At 58.1% G+C, this 19,243-nt stretch overlaps 1 protein-coding gene across 1 annotated transcript; it reads left to right on the top strand.

Moving 5' to 3' along the window:
* Nucleotides 1-957: 957 nt before the first annotated feature.
* Nucleotides 958-17,770, top strand: Grhl3 (grainyhead like transcription factor 3). The gene is made up of 14 exons (XM_026403617.2): nucleotides 958-1,137; nucleotides 3,670-3,731; nucleotides 5,471-5,816; nucleotides 6,064-6,137; nucleotides 6,513-6,666; nucleotides 6,794-6,905; nucleotides 7,986-8,080; nucleotides 9,892-10,050; nucleotides 10,588-10,663; nucleotides 10,777-10,910; nucleotides 12,367-12,401; nucleotides 13,741-13,829; nucleotides 14,563-14,648; nucleotides 17,702-17,770. Exons 1-14 carry the CDS (start codon nucleotides 1,072-1,074, stop codon nucleotides 17,768-17,770), a joined length of 1,557 nt encoding a protein of 518 aa, XP_026259402.2. The 5' UTR covers nucleotides 958-1,071.
* The last annotated feature ends 1,473 nt before the right edge of the window (nucleotides 17,771-19,243 follow it).

A 19,243-nucleotide genomic window follows, 5' to 3' on the forward strand; every position in this document is an offset into this window, starting at 1 on the left:
CCGGGACCCTGTTTCAGTTTCCTCTACCAAAAGTAGAAGTAATACCAGGAGCCGCCTCAGCAGGGTGGTCGTGAGAACGGGGCTAGATGATGATTCTCGAGAGGGGTCCAGCTCAGTTCCTAAATCATGACCGATGCCCGATGCAGACGAGGAGCTATTTTATCATCGTCATTCTACATTGTGTCCCCACCGTCCTACATCTGCTCCCATCTGCCACTGAGCGAAGCCATCCCCAGGGCCGAGTGTCCCCAGCTAAATGTCTGCCTCCTCCTGTAGCTTTTCCCGGCCCCTTTCCTTCGAGCCCCTGGGCTTGTCTCTTGGGGACGGTGTCTTGTATTTGTGGAAGCTTCTCAGCACAGCGCCCGGGTTCTGCCTGCCTCCGTGTGCCCTAAACGTTGAGCTCCACGTCCTGGCATCTGAGCAGCTGCCTGGGGACCCTACATAAAGGGTGGTCCACAGTGCCACTTCCCAAGCCACTGCTGCCTGAGGGCTTCCTTGCCCGGCCTTCTGTCATTGGTCGTGGTCCCCCGACACAGTGATCCACAGCTTCTTTCACGGCCTTGAGGGCAGCAGCCTCAGAAGAAGCATGCTGGGCTGTCCGGCATTTTCATCTTTGCAGCATGTCATTGTCACTTCCCATCTGGTTGCATCAATCGCCTCTGAACTGTCTCCTGACGCGTGTCCCGTTGAATCCCCCCTAGTCTCGCAAGGTTGGCTCTGTGGTCCTCACTGCAGGGAAGGGAACGCAGGCCCCGTCCACAGCCTCTACGGGGCAGCATTGGTGCCCCTCCAGCCCCAGAGCTCGTGTCCATCCCGCTGCCCCTAGCTGCCCAGTGTGCCACAGCAGTTCCAAGTTTGCGAGGCTGGTGGCTCTCTGAGTTCCTGGGCGTTGGCCCGAGGCTGCGCACACGGTGACCTTCCTAAGTTTGACCCTCCTCGTGCGCCTCCAGCTTCAGGTCTGTGCGGCTGCTGAAGAACGACCCGGTCACCTTTCAGAAGCTCCCCTACACCAGCGAGGACGAGGCCTGGAGGACCTACCTGGAAAACCCCTTGACAGCCGCCACGAAGGCCATGATGAGAGTCAACGGGGATGACGACAGCGTGGCGGCCCTGAGCTTCCTCTACGACTACTACATGGTACGTCGCCCCCTTCCCACTGAATGGGGGTCTGCTTTCAGGCTGTGGCAGCCACCAGCAGCCGGCCCAGCCCCTCACCCCAGGGCCTTGGTACACGCCGTTTCTGCCTCCTGGCCCCTGCCCCTTCCTCCTGGCTAAACTCCATTCTCTGCTTGGATCTTAGCTTAAATGTCACCTCCTTCTTTCATGGGGTGAGGGGTGCTTTCTTGGGTCCCCCATTCTGTACCTCCTCTGGGGCCCTCATACCCACTGGCATCCTCCCTGCCTAGCCTTAGAAACTTGCCGCCTGCTCATCCACTCCTCCATTTCCTCCATGAGACCGAGCTCCCAGCACTGAGTCCCCAGCACCCCGCACAGCCTGCCGCCCAGGGCATGCCAGGAGTGGGTTGACAGATGAACACCTCGCCAGGCTCACTGCAGCCCGGCCACCCTCTGTCCTGTCCCTGGGATCGTCCTAGCCTCCCATCACCCCACCCTCCTGTTGCAGCCCCGGCACCTGGAACACTCCTCCTGTCTAACTTAGCCCGCCCCCTCCCTCCTTCCTTCCTTCCTTCCTTCCTTCCTTCCTTCCTTCCTTCCTTCCTTCCTTCCTTCCTTCCGAGCCTCGCCAAGGCCAGCCTTCTCCTGGATGCCACTCTGCCACATCGGCTCCCTCTCCCGAGCATCTTGTTCTCCTTCCTGCCTCGCTGCCACACTGTCTTCTGTTGTTCTCTAATGATTTCCAGGGCCCTGACCTTGACTTTGAGACTGTTGGCTCCTGAGAACAGGAATTCATCCCTCCAGTCTCTGATAAACAGGGCTCCATCCAGTTAGCAATCACAAACATGGAACACAGGTGACACCCCGCCACCTGTGCCAGGCATTGCCACTGGGACCCAGGCCTCATCCTCACTGAGGGAACATGGGCTGCGGCAGCTCTGGCGGCCCAGTACTCCAGCAGCCCTGCCAGAACGGACCCAGGACAGCTCACTGACCTGGGGGGCTGCACCAAGACACTTGCCTAGATTTGGGGATCAGGGACAAGAATAGCCAATTGTTGAGATAACTGATTCGAAACTGAACTTGGACGATTTAGAGCCGCCTTGCACATAAGCTCTGAAACTTACTGGCCTAAGAAGCACCTTGTCCACTTCACCACAAGAAGGAAGACACATTCTCTTCATGAATTCAGAGGCCACAGGAGGGCAGGGCATGTGGGTCCAGGTAGAAGGCCACCCTCTTCTCTGACTTGGATTCTCATCCTGGAGTGATCTGGTTACCTCACTCTGCTGCTTTCCCAGAAGATGACCGTGTCCAGCCCGGGCTAGCAGGAGAGGAACGGAAATAGCTACCGCAGTGTGGGGGCCGCGGCAGGAGCCAGAATTCTTAGTCTGATTCAAACCCCAACCTGGAATTTATAGGTTAAGTTTGGACCCCAAGACAAATAAAATCCAGTGCCATCTCTCTGAGACAAGAGGCCATTCCCAGGGCCAGAATGGTGGGGCCAGGCTTTGAAGGTGACGTCTACATGGTTTTCGTGTAGTATACCTTGGTGAGATCCACCTGGGTCTGGAGCAGTCCTGTGGATAGTGAGGACATGGTCTTGCCATATGGCCAGTACTAGCTTGGAGTTCAAAACCTCATCATGCCCCAAGCTGGCCGTGTGGCTTGGGCAACACAGTGGTAAAGGGGACCACTTCCTGCTTCTTACTGCAAGCCAGGACCTTCTTGCGTACTGTCCCATGGGGCGTGATTAAGAGCCCAGGCTTTGGAGTCACTAGCCTGGCTTGGAGTCTTGGCTTTATCAGCCTTGAGGACAATGAGTTAGAATGTTCTAAGGTGTGATAATACTATAATCATGGAAGGCCACATTTGTGCGGTTAGGCTGTGACTGCACTAGGTGCCGTTCTGAGCACTCGAGGCCATCCCTGAAGTTATTTTTGTCACCTGTGTTTTATAGATGAGGATGTGGGGTGCAGAGGTTAAGTGCCTTGCCCAGGCCACACAGCTAGCATGCGTCTAGGAATTGAACCAGGAACTCTGGATTCAGAGTTCCCTCACCTCATCCACGCAGTGGTGGTGACAGTCGATATCTCCTGGTGGGGTGAGGGTTAAATCAGAGAATAGAAGCATTTGGTACAAGGTCTAGTGCACAAGGAGTTCTCTGCTTTAAAAGCCAGTATTATTTTATTAATAAATCTTCATAATTCCTTGAAGTTGGTTTTATAATCCTACACTTGACATATGAAGCAACCATCTCAGAGAGGTGCAGTCTTTTACATAAACTTACACAGAACTTTCAGGCAGTAAAGGGAGGAAGCCAGGTCTGCCGGACTCCAAGTTCAAAGCTCTTTAACTTGAAAGCCTGAGCTGCTTCTCTCTGCTCCCTGACTTGGGGACCAGACTAAATGGTGGCTTAGAGTTGCCGCCAACCTGAAAGACCCATGAGTCTTCTCCCAGAGTTCCAGGCCAAAGCCACAGAAGCAGGTTGAGGCTCTTAACAGCTAGATCTTAGCCAAGAATCGTTCATAAATCCTGCCTTTCTGCCCCCAGGGCCCCAAGGAGAAGCGGATACTGTCTTCCAGCACCGGGGGCCGAAATGACCAAGGAAAGAGGTGAGGCCGGCTCTGCCCTCCCCAGCCCTCCCCCACCTCGGACCCCTCTAACATGGACAGACTTGCCTGTTAGGCACAGGGACACAGGGGACAGCGCCCACAGTGCCTTTAAGGGCTCATGAAAGTGCTTTAATTTCTTTGAAAATCAGAAGAAAAAAATTAATATACTCCAACCCACAGCATTAAACCTGCCGGTCTTCTTCCTCTTCTCATTTTTTTTTTTTCCTTTTTGCAGTGCTAGAGGTTGAACCAGGGCCCTGAGCGAGCTCAGCAGGCGCTCTGTTCCCACTAAGCGGAACCCTAACCCTTGAAGCCGCCTTTATGGCAGTGTGATGTATAAGATCTTCCAAAATATTTTTGAAGGGGCTGATGAAGGCGGAAGAGGCAGGGGGCTGACCTGGGCTTTCCTGGACGTGCTCTCTCTCTCACACACACACACACACACACACACACACACACACACCCCTGCCTGCAGGCCACTGAGCTGGTGTTTACTGAAAACAAACTTCAAAGCCCCAGCGGGGAAAGCCCTGGAGGCAGCTTTTCTGTCCCTGCTCCAAACCCTCCTCCCCACAGCCTTTTTGGGGGAGGGGAGCTGCTCTGTCCTTAGTGAGGGGACAGTTGTGTTCCTTACTTCTTCCCTCTGGTTCTTTGGGCTTCTGCCTGGCATTCGCGCCTGGGGCCACCAGTGTTCCCTTCCTTGTAGACAGCAGCCATGGCCAGAGGAGCGCTGGGGGGACCTTGCCCCTCTCTCTCCGCTTTCTCCTTCCCGGCCAATGAGGTGACTTCTCGAAAATGACCGAGCAAGGCCTGTGCCGGGAAGCCTCGTGGGCCTTGGTGCCTTCCAGAAAACCCCAGCGGCGGGCACCTCCTGGCAGGCAGCAGCGTGTGGGCGGGGCCTGCTCAGCCTCCCTGCTCAGCCTCAGCTCGGCCATGGGTTTTCGTGGGGGCCTTTCTCAGCACTGATTCCAGGGCTGGGTCACGGCTCAGTGGGGGACGCTGGCCTGGCATGTGTGAGGCCCTGGGTTCCATCTGCACCACATAAAAATAAATAAATAAGTAAAATAAAGGTATTATGTCCTCTACAACTGGAGTAAAAAAACTGACTCTGTAAGTAAACAGTAAAAATGTCCTGTGATCCTGCTCCTCTGTCCACCTTAACAATTCAGGGTACATCCTTCCAGACCTTTCTCTAAACATCTATTTACCACACCCACAGATCCACAGCCCCCCCCCATACACGGCTCACGGGATGACTTCATACTGTTGTTTTGAAGTGGGGACATTTTTGACACAGGATAGTTGACTCTGGCTGAGAAATAAATGTTAATAAATTAACAAGTCCTGTAAGTGGATAAGACATGTTCTCCCCCTCGACCCTGAGCATGTGTATGGTTCCACTCTGGGCATCTTCTTCTCATTCCTGGTGAGATCGGCCTGCTTCTTGCAAGGCCGAAACAGTACCCGGATGCGTAGGCGCAGTGGCACACGCCTGTAGTGCCAGCGGCTCAGGAGGCTGAGGTAGGATCACAAGTTCAAGGCCAGCCTCAGCAACTGAGCAAGACCCTCAAAATAAAATAAAAAAGGCTGGGGACATAGCTCCGTGCCCCCAGGTTTGATCCCCAGCACCAAAAGAAAATTTGGATGGAAGAAGGTCAGTGTGTCAGTGTGTCACCTCCAGTCCAGCCAAGGGCCCCTCCTGCCCAGAGAACATAGCACTCACTTTGCCCTCCCCCCAGGTTCTACCACAGCATGGAATATGAGACGGACCTCATGCCCCTCGAAAGCCCCACGCACCTCATGAAATTCCTATCAGAGAACGCGCCTGGAACCCCAGAGTACCCGGATCTGCTCAAGAAGAACAGCCTGATGAGCTTGGAGGCAGCTGTGCCCACCCCTGGCAAGGCAGCTCCCCTCCCCGCCGGCCCCAGCAAGCTGGAAGTGGGCTCTGAGGACAGCTTCCTTTTGCCCCCCAGTGACCTGTACGATACCGGCTCCCTCAACTCCTTGTTTGAGAGCATTCACGGGGTGCCACCCACACAGCGCTGGCAGCCAGACAGCACCTTCAAAGATGACCCTCAGGAGGTGAGAGCCCTCTCCTGGGCCCCTACGGTACACGGCATATGTGCACTCAGGTACAGAAGGAGATGAGAGTGGAAAGGTCAGAGGTTTGGAATCCAAGGAAGAAGTCCCAGAGCTGAGGCAGGGTTGCCTTGTACTGTTTTCCAAGTTGCCGACTGCACAGTCTGTACAGCTGTATGCGCGACCTGGGCTGAGGCTCCTGAAACCTGCACATGGTCACTTACTATATCGGGATTGTGTCTCTCTGCAGTCACTGCTCTTCCCAGATATCCTGAAAGCATCCCCGGAACCCCCGTGTGCAGAGGACTATCCTAGCCTCAAGAGGTAACGTGGCCCCTCTGGATCCTTGACCAGGGGGATAGGGGCTTGGTGGGGGGCAGGGGCTGCAGACAGCTTTCCATGGTCCCCAGCACATACTCAGTGAATGGGAAAGGGGGGAAGTGCATAAATGGAAAGAGAATGATCTCGTCCTGTCCTGGGCTGCGCAGGCTCTGGTCTCCCTGCGCTTGCACCTCCCAGCTTCTCTGGTGTCCATCAGGACCGAGGCTCAACTAGGCCATTACATAGAACCCAAAATGCAGAGACTGAGGCCCAGGAAGTAAAGTGACTTGGAAGGTCACAGGGAGAGTCCGTGAGAGCCTCGGCTCGCTGCCCAGCCTCCTGCTGGCCTGGCCTCACTGTCCCCTCCTCCGCTTGCAGTGACTTTGAGTACACCCTGGGCTCCCCCAAAGCCATCCACATCAAGTCCGGCGAGTCACCCATGGCCTACCTCAACAAGGGCCAGTTCTACCCTGTCACCCTGCGGACCCCAGCAGGTGGCACAGGCCTGGCCCTGTCCTCCAACAAAGTCAAGGTGCGTTGGCTTGAAGCAGCCGGGGAGGGGGCGGCCTGGGGCCAGTCAGGGCCCAGGGAGGGGCGGGTTGATCCTGGGAAGGGACCAGGCGCCCCCGGCTGGGGTGACACTGCTGCCATGCCCCCAGAGCGTGGTGATGGTCGTCTTCGACAATGAGAAGGTGCCCGTGGAGCAGCTGCGGTTCTGGAAGCACTGGCACTCCCGGCAGCCCACCGCCAAGCAGCGCGTCATCGACGTGGGTGAGCGCCCGCCGCCCCTGGCCCAGCTTCCCCCCAGGCCTCCTCCTGCTGTGCCCCCCCAGCCCCTGTGACCCGTCTCCCGACAGACCAGGTGGGGACACGGGAACCTGCATCTGCTGACATGAAGCAGAGGCCTCTTTTCCGGGTGCTCTGGGATAAACAGGGCCTGGGGACTCTGCAGGGTCCCAGAGATAGGCCCTGAGATGCTGGCCTGTTTGTCCCCTACGGTGTGTCTAGTGACATAGCGCACACCGTGCAGGGCTGGCAGTGGTGGTAGACAGCTGAGGCACAGGACTGGTGGTTCTTGTTGGGGGTGAGATCCTCAGGCTCTGTCAGCAGGTGACAGCCACCCTGTCAGCAGGTGACAGCCACCCTGTGTGTGCCACCATGTCCCCACCTGCCCTGAAATAGGGGTAGGCACAGCTCCCCTTCCTGCCTGCAGGTCTGTCTCCACCCCCCCCAGCCTCGGCCAGCTCCCCTATGTGCCTGTGGTGCTGATCTCTGCCTGGTACTGTGTAGCCTGCAGAACTGGATACAAATGGGGCACAGTTCAGTGACTTATCCGCGAGGCTGGGTGGCAGGGGAATTGGGAGCATGGGTCACAGAGCCAGACAGATCTGAGCTTTGCCTTTTATTAGCTGTGTGACCTTCGCCAAGTAGCCAAACCACGCTGAGCTCCATCTTCCTCATGTATAAACTGAATATGCCCAGTGGAGTGGTGAGGATTACCCGAGGGCCTGCCAGGTCTAGGTGTCCAAGAAATGGTCGTTGCCAGTATTGCTACGTTCACGGCCGCTGTTATTACCGTTGTTACTGCTATCACTACCATGTCACCTGTCACTTCTCCTGGGAGACCTCCTACTTACTAACCCCTTTGGAAAGGACAACCTCCACCAGGCGACAGGGGCCATGGGGTTCCCTCTGGGCTTTGGCAGATCTGTCCCCCAGGCTGGACTTGCCCTCCAGTCTGTAACCCCGGGCCCAGTGTTCCTCCTTCCTCCTGGACTGAGGCCGGGCTCCTGCTCGCCCCTGCCTTGTGCCCACGTCCCTTCCCTCCTGACGCTCCTCCTGTGGTTTCAGCTGACTGCAAAGAGAACTTCAACACTGTGCAGCACATCGAGGAGGTGGCCTACAACGCCCTGTCCTTCATGTGGAATGTCACTGAGGAGGCCAAGGTCAGTGGGGGTAGGGTGGGGTGGGCAGGGCTGCCCAGAGTCCCCCTCCTGGGGAGAAGCTTGCCTGCACCTCGGACTGGGGCATGTGCTCTGAGGCGGCTCCCACGTTGAGGCAGGATCCAGAGTGCTCAGGAGCTGGGACTCCAGGCTGCAGGCTGGGTCTGCCCAGTCCTGCCTCCTGCCCCCCGGGCAACTTTGCCTCTCCAGGCCTCGGCAGGTCTTAGTTGAGGGTCGGCGAGGCAGGTGAGGGGTGGAACACAGGCCCGGCTCACAAGGGTGGCTCTCGCCATTTATCCGGTCCCCACGTACCAGATGGGAAGCCTGAGCTTGTGCGAGGTCACACAGCGAGCCAGCTTGCAGGGACACGCTTGGAAGTCTGAGAGCTGAGGGCTCAACTCCCGGTTGGCCCTCTGCTCTCAGTTGGTAAGATGGGAAGGATGATCCACTGCCCAGGAGAGTGAGGGTCTCCCCAGCCGCAGAGGTCCCGCCAGCCTCGGCGTGGCATCCAGCTGCCAGCCTCCGTGTGCTTGTGGGCCTGTCTGCGTCGCTTCTGCCCAGGGAGCTGCGTGGAGGCAGGGGCACTACTCTGGGTCAACCTCTTGCTGGAGCAGGCTGGCCTCGCCCACCAGGGCTGGGTCATCTCGGAGGTTTCTGGCCCTGGTGGGCTGGGGAGCTAAGCAGGGACAGACAGAGGTGAAGGCCTCCAAGGTACAGAGGGAGGCCGGAGGCAGGGATTATTATTATTCAAACAGCCAGGGGCTGGAGGAGGAGCAGGCCTCCAGTTCAGGGAGGGGGGAAAGTTTCGTGGGAAGGGAGCGGTGGGTTTCGGTGGGGACTTTCTCACAGCCTCTAGGGCCCCAGGCTTGGGTCTTTCTCAGGTGCCAGCCGTAGCTGGGTGGGGGCGGCATTAGGCCTGAGCTGGCTGGAGGGGAGGTATGTCCGGCATGTGCCTGAGGGCCCGGCCCCCACAGAGGGACAAAGGAGGTCTGCTTCAGCACCCCACCTAAACCCCCAACTCAGGTCAGGGGCATTTCCAAGGACAATGTCCCAAAGAACAGGGACCAGCCTGGGATGGGGTGTGGCCTTGAGCCCGTGGAACTTGAGCCCGTGGAAAGGTTAGACAGTCACCAGCCACAGCCAGCCGGGGCTCACCCTGCTGAGACCAACCCCAGGCTGCCCTCAATAGGGCATAGCCTTAGCCACACAAGAAAGGTTTAACTCGGACACTGAGGCTCAGGGAGGTCACAGATCTGTCAAAGTCACAAGGCTCATGAGTGGCAGGTCCAGCTTCCTACCACAGATCTGGTGGCTCATTTTTCCTGATTCCCTGGGGGAGTGTGGGGAGCTTCTGTCCCTGAGACTCCATGGCTATAAGGTGCAGGTGACAGGGGCCCAGGTTAGTGGGTGGGGTATGCGTAGAGGGAACCTCTTGCTGGAGGGTCCAGCAGTGGCTGGAACTGCCTATTAGGCGTGGAGGGGGCTGTGTCTCACCCGCTGTGTCCCTGGGCCAGCAGAAAAGTGGTGTCCTGTCCCTCCGTTGCAGAAAGATGAGGTTCTTAGATTTCAGTCTCTAAAGGACCGTTGATGTGGGCTGTCCTTGGCGGGCTATGGGAGCACCCGCCCAGTGGCGAGGGACCTGGGCCTTGAATCTGTCTGCAGACCCCACCTCACCACCTGCGTTCTGTGTTGCTTTGGGAAAGTTGCGCCGCCTCTCTGCGCATCAGTTTCCCATCCCTGGCACACAGAAGCCCCAACCGACAGGGCCGGAGACCTGTGCAGGCCACTGACCCGGCTCCCCATTCTGTACACAGATTTTCATTGGCGTCAACTGCCTGAGCACAGACTTCTCCTCGCAGAAGGGGGTGAAGGGTGTCCCCTTGAACTTGCAAATCGACACCTACGACTGTGGCTCGGGCACTGAGCGCCTGGTGCACCGCGCAGTCTGCCAGATCAAGATCTTCTGCGACAAGGTGGGTGGTGGGCCACCCTCGCTGGGTCCTGGGAGGGATGAGGCCCCACCAGGCAGCCCCCTGGCTTCTCTAGGTGTGCCTGTTGCCCTGTCACCCCGCCCCCATGTCCTCTGATGTCCTGCTGGTGTCGGTTCCCTGCGCGTCCCCCTGTCTCTGCAGCTGTGTCCCCTCTCACGGCGGCCTCTGTAAACCTCACTCCATGTCTTCGATCCTCTGTGTCTTTCTCGTGTTTCTCTCTCATCTCTCCATTCCTGGGTCCTCTCTCCTCCCCTCCCCCGCCCTGTTTAAAGCCCTCTCTCCCTCCCTCTGCCAGGGCTCTCTCAGTGTCCTCCTTCCCGCCCTTCCCCCCTCTCACGGCCTGTGCTGACCCCGGACAGGCAGGACCAGGCTGGGCCAGATGCTGGTACCTTCTCATTTTCTGGTGTCACTGTGGGGACCAAAAGCTGGGCCCCTATTTAAGATGCAAAATGTGAAGCAGCAGCTGTGACACGGCCAGCCCCTCCAAGGCCCTTGGTGACCCCCTTTTCCCCACCCCAGGGAGCTGAGAGGAAGATGCGGGATGATGAGCGGAAGCAGTTCCGCAGGAAGGTCAAGTGCCCGGACTCCAGCAGTGGTCAGTGGGGATGAACCAGGGGCTGGCTGGGCTGTGCGGGGTGAAGGGGAGAAAGAGGCCAGAGGGGGACCTGTGTGGAGGGACCTCAGGCCCACGGCTTCCTTTCCCATCAGGCATCAAGGGCTGCCTGCTGTCGGGCTTCAGGGGCAACGAGACCACCTACCTGCGGCCTGAGGCCGACCTGGAGACCCCGCCGGTGCTGTTCATCCCCAACGTCCACTTCTCCAGCCTGCAGCGCTCTGCAGGGGTGAGGGCAGGGTCCTGGTTGGGAAGGGGGTGCCAAGAGGAGTCTGGTCCCTTGTTGGGGCCTGCCTTAGCCAGGCCAGTAGACAGCAGCCAGCCACTCACCAGTACTGGCCAATCTAGATGTTTCTAGGTCCTGATATTAAATAATCAGTCTTCATTTATTGAGTCCTAGGGGATTAAAACCAAAATGACACGTGTCCCTGTCAGTGACCTATTCCATCCGAGAGTAGAATGTTGGTAGGAAACGGACTTTGGTGTTCATCAGAACGTTCGTGCCTGGGACACACGGGGAGGTCTCTGATATCTAAGCCCAGGTCCCAGTACGGCCACACTGAAGCTGGCTGCAAGGGGACAGTGCAGCATCCCTCTGTATGCAGCAGGTTCTGTGTTACGTGCACACATTACCCACCTGCCTTTACTGCAACCCTGTCGAGTCCACGCCCTGACCTAGGAGCTGTGCACCCCAAATGGAGGCACAGGGAAGTTAAGAAACCTCCCCAAATCACACAGCTAGAAAGGGGCAGATCCAGAATTGGACCCAAAAGCCTGATTCCAGGACCCGTGCCCTTGGCTACTAGCTGCTCCACCTGTCAAGCCAGGGGAGCCACCTCTGAGCACCTGGAGTGAGCTGGCCCAGCGCTTGGCCACGTTATCCGGCTCCCAACCCAGCTGTCCTTGAGGGAAACCGTTTACCCCCTTTATCAGACAGGGCATAGAGTGAGTCAGTAGTGGAGTCAAGGCCCTCCAGCCTGTCCCCAGGTCTGGTTCGCATCAAGCACTCCGACAGCTTCCCTCTGTGGAGGGCACGGCACCCCAGTTTCTGTGGAAGTGTCTGCAGAAACGGCCCTGGTGGCCAAGGTGGGTTTGGTGTGTTGACTTAGGACAAGGAGGCAGACCTTGGAGCTGAAAAGAGCTGCCAGCACCGATGTGGCCCCTGCACACCTGAGCCTGGGTGGCCCAGGGAAACACCAAGCAGAGACCCTGAGCCGCCCGAGCCTGCCCCGTGCTGGCTGTGCAACCCCAGGGGCTCTGGAGCCTGGGTCTCACAGGACCTCAAAGGGTGATGGTCACCAGACAGCACAATAGGAGTAGCAGTGCCACAGTGGCGCGCACTGGGTGCCTCTTCCCCCCCACCGCGCCCCAGCTTCCCCTGCCCAGTTCCCAGCCAGGGCTCCCAGCCCTGGGCGCGCTGTCTGGGGTGGGCGCGCTGATCTGCCGACCATTGCTTTCCCACCACCCTGTGTCTGTAGGCCCCCGACTCAGCAGCTTGGGCTAGGTGACCCCTTCCGATGGGGATTCAGCCCCCTTAGGGGACTCATGTGAACAGAGCCCTGAAACGCGTTGAAACACCACCCTCCCCACAGACAGTTTTCCTGCTCAAAAGCCTCCGAGGGCCGGGCCGAGGCTCCTCTCATTTTCCTGTTTGTGATCGAAATGTCTCTTTCTCCTCATGGCAGGCGGTCACCTCAGCAGGACACGGCAGCTCCAACAGGTATGGAAGAAGCCGCCAGGGCTCCCTGGCCCCTCACGCTGTCCCGGCCAGGGCTCCCTGGCCCCTCACACTGTCCCGTCCAGGGCTCCCTGTCCCCCTTGCACTGCCCTGGTCGGGACTCCCTGTCCCCTCACACTGTGCCGGCCAGGGCTCCCTGTCCCCTCATGCTGCCCCGTCCAGGGCTCCCTGTCCCCTCACACCGCCCCAGCCAGGGCCTGGGGCCAGAAGAAGGGACTGTAAAACTCGGTCCCAGCCCCCACGCTCGACGCACTCTCCCTCCTCACTGAAACTGCCTGGTTTTATAGGTTTGTTTTATATGAAAAGTTGGCGAATCTGGCGAAGACACCTGCTTGTAAAAGGGAAAGAAAAGGCTGGGGGTGGGGTGCAGATTCGGAAAGCGCAGAGGGCTTGTGCGGGAGGACATGGCCCTGGCCCTGGCCCGCCCTCTCCCTCAGCACACCCCAGAGGCCCCAGCACACTGCCTTTCCCTGTGGGCCACAGCGTTTGTGCCCTCGTGCAAACCTGAGCCTCCCCAAGTCCTAGCCCACAGATCGTCCGAGGAGGGGGACAGCCGTGGGGGAGGCAGGCAGAGAGGGCGTGGAACCTTCTGAAACAGCCAAGTGCTTCATGCAGATCCCATGTTATCACCAGTCCCTCCCCGCACCCCAGCCACACGCTGCTTTTGCCCAGTTATGTCCCCGCCCTCAAGCATTCCCACTGGGGTACTGCTCTCCTGTGCAGGCCGGGGAACCGAGGCCGGGAGGGGAAGGGGCGAGCCCGTGGTCCCTCGCCGTTCAGTAGCAGAGGCAGGACGGGAACCTGGTCTGTCCTGCTCCCAGACCCACAGTCCTCCTCCCCCCACAGCCTCAGCCCAGCCTGATTCTTTCCAAGGGACCAAGGCTGATGACGGCCATCGTCCCCTCTGACTGCGGCCTGCACTCCACATGGGGGGAGAGCAGTGTGCGCTGTCTCTATGGGCAGCTGCCCGCTGGGCTGTTACTTTTTTTTTTTTAATGTTTTTTTAGTTGTAGTTGGACACGATACCTTTATTTTATTTAGTTATTTTTATGTGGTGCTGAGAGTCGGACCCAGCACCTCACACGTGCTGGGTGAGCGCCCTACCGCTGAGCCACAACCCAGGCCCTATCATTTGTACTTTCTCATCACCTCACGTTATAGATGGGGTCACCCTGAGCTAAGGAACTCGCCCCAGGGCCCAGAGCCCGTGTGAGGGAGCTAGACTGGAACCCAGGCCGTGCAGCTCCACCCCTGCCTCGTCACCTGCTTTGCACCCCCTCCTGCGGCCCAGCAGGTGCTCACCACCCTCCCATCCCCACAGGCTGCCCCTGAAGCGCACCTGCTCGCCCTTTGCTGAGGAGTTTGAGCCTCTCCCCTCCAAGCAAGCCAAGGAAGATGACCTTCAGAGAGGTAGCCCGCCGCCCTCTGTGTCCCAGCGCCCACCAGGCGCCACCCACAAGGCCTCCTGGGGAGGGCAGGGGGCTCTGCACCTTGGAGCTGGACTTGGGCCAAGGCTTGTGGGGGCAGGGGGTCCCTAGGTGTTGGAGAGACGGCCAGGGCTGCAGGGCATCTGCCCGCTGTCCTCCTGGGTGTCTAGGGCCCCTGCTCTTTTTTCATGCTGGAGGGGACCCACACTTTCTCCAAGGGGTGGGGCTGGGTGGGTTTCCTTTCTGCTCTTCTAGCTTTGCCACTCTAAATCTGGGACACCTGTGTGTGGTGGGAGGTGAGGCTGGCCCAGGCCTCTGGGGGCTATGGCTGACCACCAGGAAGAACTCCCAGCAGCTGAGACCCACGGCTTCCTATACCCTTGACCTGAGCTGAGCAACGCACTTAGTGCTTCTAAATGTCGTCAGTCATTCCCACAGCTCTGAAGCTGGGGAAGGGCCCCCATTTTGCCAACCAGTAAAGTAAGGCTCAGTGATGTTAAAATCACTTCTTCAAGGTCACCAGAGCAGGCATTCAAATGGGCCAAAATCAGGGCCGTCTAAGTCTGTGTTTCCCAGCCAGGTGCAGCCCTCAGCCCCTGCGGTGGAAATTGACCTTAATGTTAAAGTAATATTTCCAAGACCCCCGCCTCTGGGGGCCCCCAGGCTTGCTGCCCTGTTGCCCTATCACAGCCCTGAGAGCCACCCTCTGTTTTCAGTGTTGTTGTACGTTCGGAGGGAGACCGAGGAGGTGTTTGACGCCCTCATGTTAAAGACCCCGGACCTGCAGGGGCTGAGGAATGCGGTAAGACGCTGGGGGTCTGCACCTGGGCCAGAGCCTGGTGGGGCCCAAGCCCACCCTGTCCCAGGAGGCCCACTTCCCGAAGGCAGTCTCTGGGAAGGGATGGCTGGGAACCTGGGCTTTCGGGTGGCCTACCGTCCCACCCGGCGGGGGGCCTGCTGTGGGGGTGTGCATGATGTTATCTCCCAGCCAGAACCCTGGCTCCGCCCTGGGAGTCGCACACACCATAAATCCTCCTTAATCTGATGGCTGCTGTCTGACAGGCAGGGCTTTTGTTGGTTTTGCAAACCTGTTTCTGTTTTAATGGGAATGAAACCCAAAAGGCCAGGCCCAGAGACACTCTTTTTTTCCTCTCCCAGGGGGCCTCATTCCTCCCGCTTGCGGTTGGCTGGGGAGCTGGCTCAGGTGGCCAAGGGTGGGACCCGGGCAAGGAGACCTCCCCAGCCCCCACCGCCAGAGAGCAGGCCACAGCCCGGCCCTGAGCAAGACCGAGGGCCAGCTCCCTGCCCAGCCGAGAGCCCAGCATATGCAGGCTCCTCCAGGGCAGCCGTGCCTGGAGGCTGAGCCCCCAGAAAGCCGGAGGCCTCTGGCTGGAGGGGAAAAATGAATTAAATTGTCACTTTGGCTCCCTCCTGTGAGAGCCCCTGGTGCCGGGCACCGTGTGGGCAGGCTGCACCAGCCGCCCCTGGCATCCTCTAACCACTGGGAAGCCGTACTGGCAGCACCTTCTCAGGTCCCGTGAGCAAGCAGCTCCAGAGGTCAGGGGACTTGCCAGGGTGGCCTGGGGAAGCACCAGGGCTACCCTCCAGTCCAAGCATCTCCATTCCGCTGTCCTGTTCTACGTATTGCCGGCCTGCTCCATCATACCCAGGAAGTCGGGCTCACAAAAGGCCATTAATGACACTCCAGTGTAGACTCCTAATCCGTGTTTGCATGGTACCTTAGGGCTGGCTTCCATCCAGAGCTTGAGCTCTCTTTCCAACAGCTCCTCTGAGGGCGTCCACTCTGGACCTGGATACCTCGGGGGATGGGGAGCTCACTACCTTTTGAGGCAGCTCATGCTGTCTTTGTGCAACTTATGTTTAGAAAGTTTAAAGTTCTTCCTTAGAGTCTTCCTGGTAGCTTCTGGCTATATCACCATTAAAACAAATAGTCTGAGGGCTTTTCTGGTGTGGAAGGATGGCCGTCAAGAGTAATGGGGAGCCGGGCGCAGCTGTAATCCCAGCGGCTCAGGAGGCTGAGGCAGGAGGATTGCAAGTTCAAAGCCAGCCTCAGCAAAAGTGAGGATGCTGTCTGTCTCTAAATAAAATACAAAGTAGGACCAGGAATGTGGCTCAGTGGCTGTCCCTGAGTTCAATCCCTGGTACAAAAAAAAAAGAGAGAGAGAGTAACTGGGGATCTGAGTGTGGTAGTGTACTCCTGTAATTATAGAGGAGCCTGAGACAGAAGAGTCTAAGTTCAAGGCCAGCCTGGGCAATTAGAAAGATCCTATCTCAAAATTAAAAAAAAAAAATTAAAAGGGCTGGGGTTATAGCTCCGTGGTAGAGCGCCCCTGGGTTCAATCCCCCAGGACTGTCCCCCAAAGAGGAAGAGTAGTGAAGACCTGAGCCCAGATCATCTTCCTAAGATGCCCCGAGGGGCCGAGCTCCCCCTGGTCCTGACCTGAGCCATGCTGCTCAAGGCGGCCAGTGCCACTGAACCAGGCGCATCCCTGAGTGCATGGGACGGGCACCGGCTGCTCCTTTATGTGACTGTCGTGGGCGGACACCCTCTGTGGACACCTTTTACTGCACGTTACTTCCTCACTTTACAAATGAGGAAACTGAGGCTCAGGGAAGTAAGGGAGATATTCAATGTTCTGAACGCCAGGAGGCAGAGCTGGGACCGGACTGGATCTGTTTGCCAAGAGGAAACCTTGGGAGCTCTGGGGAGACGTGGGTGGCGTGGGCTGCAGGAGCTCCGCAGGCCTCGGAGCGCAGCTTCCTGTCTGGAGAGTAAGCAGACACTAGGGATGTGGCAGGGCCAGCTGACCTGGTTTCAGGCCTCCAGCCTGGCTGCCTGTCTGGGGGCTCACAGGCACACCCCCAGCTGAGCTCACAGTTCCTGCCCAGAGGGGGGAAGTTTCGGGTTCCCCCCCAGCACAGCAAGGCGCACCCCACCTCCCTCCTTCTAAAGTGGGGCTGTGGCCACTTACGCAGGCGTTGCTGGGTGCGGGGAGCCGTCCTCAGTGTCTTACCTGGATTGACTTAGTTCTTCCAGCCACCCTCGGAGGTGCACTCTACTGTCCCCATGAGCAGTTTGCACAGGGCCACTGTTTAGTCAGCTTTCCAGCTGCTGTGACCCAAGGACTGAGAAGAGCCATTAGGGGGTGAAAAGCCAGTTTCAGGGGTCTCAGTTCATAGAAGGCTGGCTCCATTCCTCGGGGCTCGAGGTGGAGCAGAACAGAAGCTGGGAATGTGACGGCAGGAAGCAGACAGACTCCACTCATCTCCCAAAATACACACCCCAAAGCCCACCCCAGGGACCACCTCCTCCAGCCACACCCAGCCAGCCTAGTGACCACTCCGTGAATCCCGTCAGGGCGTCAATTCACTGATTGGATTGAGGCTCTCGTAACCCATCATCTCACCTCTAAGCCTTCTTGCATTGTCTCACACATGAGCTTTTGGGGGACCCTCACATCCAAACCATAACAGCCACCCAGCTGGTGAATGGTGCACCCTGAACACTGGACCATCCATGTGTCTGGCACTAGGCAGGAGGTAAGGGCAACGGGAGATGCTCATTAGGAAGGCTCATCCTATGGTGATAAGTTTAAAGTGGTACAAAACCACCTATGTGAATACGAAATTGTCTGTATACATGGGAAGGCGTACGCCAAGGTGTGAAGGGCGTTCATCTCTGGGAAATAGGACGATGAATGCTTTTAATTTTCTTCATATTTTCCATACATACATAAAATTTACCATCAGCATGTGAAAAACAATGGTGTTTAGAAGACTTGTGTAGACCTGGGCTGGGCAGCACGCAGTGAATCCCCTACCTTTCTCTTCCAGATCTCTGAGAAGTACGGGTTCCCCGAAGAGAACATTTACAAAGTCTACAAGAAGTGCAAGCGGGGGTGAGTGCCCACTTCGGCCCCCACGCTGGCTGCTCAGTGTGAGGAGACTTCATACCTGGCCTCTGTGGAGAGGCTGGGGGATGGGGGACAATCAGACCAAGGCCACTGGTCTCTCTTCTATCTGCAGAGACCAGGCACTGGTCACTAGTGGGAGGGAGGGGAGTGGGGAGGAGGAGGGTCTTCGTACAGGACCTCCTGGGGTGTAGGAGGAGGTACAGAGTTAAACATCAGAAGACCCAAGTTCAAATCCCAAGGCCACTGAATGACCAAGATATTATGGTAATAATGATTTCAGTGGCCACCAGTCACTGGGCCACCTCCTGTGTGTCATTGTGGGCTGAGCATATTTCATTTAACCCTCACAGCTGCACTAGGAGTGCGACAGACAGGGAAACTGAGGCTCAGGGGTGATGAACAATGTTCAGGGCAGTGGACGTTCAGCCGGGGAATGGAGGCCCAGAGGGAGGACGGCCTAGCACAGTTGCTGCAGCTAGCCGGGGCAGGACAGCACGGCTGGCCCTGAGCCTGCAGAGGGAGCTGTGACTGGGAGCTGTGTGGAGGGTGCCCAGCCAGGGTCGCTCCCTGGGCCCCCTCCACCTCACCTCCAGGCTGGACTAGGTAGAGGGAGAGCAGCTCTGGCCCCCAGGGAGAGGGCTGGGCAGTGCCTGGGCACCCACCACAGGCTCCTGGGGATCAGCAGACCCCTTGGTTTCCAGAAGGTTCTGGCTCCTAGGCTTCAGTCGCCTGGTCAGAGCTGTGAGCTGGGCCTCTGCCACCCTTTCTGACCAAGTCACTTCACAGCCCAGCAGGGGCAGTGAGGAATTGTCACTGCTTTATTTCCAACCCAGAGGACCCAGGAGCAGGGCCCTCTGCCCACAGCTCAGGCCTGACCCCGCTGCTGGGCAGTCTGACTTCAGGGGCTCTTCTGAGTAACCCTGGGTGGCGCTGCCCTGTGGCTGCTGTCTGTGGGTGCTCCTTTTCAAGACCGTGCAGAGAGGCCTCCTCTAAGCAGGCCCAGGGCTGGGCTCCCCTCCTCTGGTTCCACCAGCCTCCCACGAAGGCTGCAGTTGGGGGAAGGTCTCCGACCCTGGCCCTGGGAAGGCCCCGTTTGGTTTGGGTTGTAGAAGTGACCCGAGGGCTTTTGCACCTGTGTTTTTATTTTCCCCCAAGTTTCGGTTTCAAACTGAGGCTCTCACGCTCTCTGGAGCCGAATCTACTACGTGGCTCAGTTCTGCCCAGACAAGCCCAGCCCCACGTCCCCCAGGGCCACTCCCACGTCCCCTGCTCCAGCCCCACCTGTGCTGGTCTCTCCCACACATCCCACCCCGGGGGCGCCTGTATAGGAGGGGAAGGCGGTGGCCACGGGGTGCCCACCCCTGCTCCACTGGCTGGGTCCTCAGAGGCTTTCCCGCAAGCCCAGGCAGCTGTGTCAGCCCTAATTACAATCACTTCCGGCGGCAGAGCCCTCTTGCAGACC

This window comes from Urocitellus parryii, chromosome 11 (assembly GCF_045843805.1).
Source record: "Urocitellus parryii isolate mUroPar1 chromosome 11, mUroPar1.hap1, whole genome shotgun sequence".
Taxonomy (NCBI): Eukaryota; Metazoa; Chordata; class Mammalia; order Rodentia; family Sciuridae; genus Urocitellus; species Urocitellus parryii.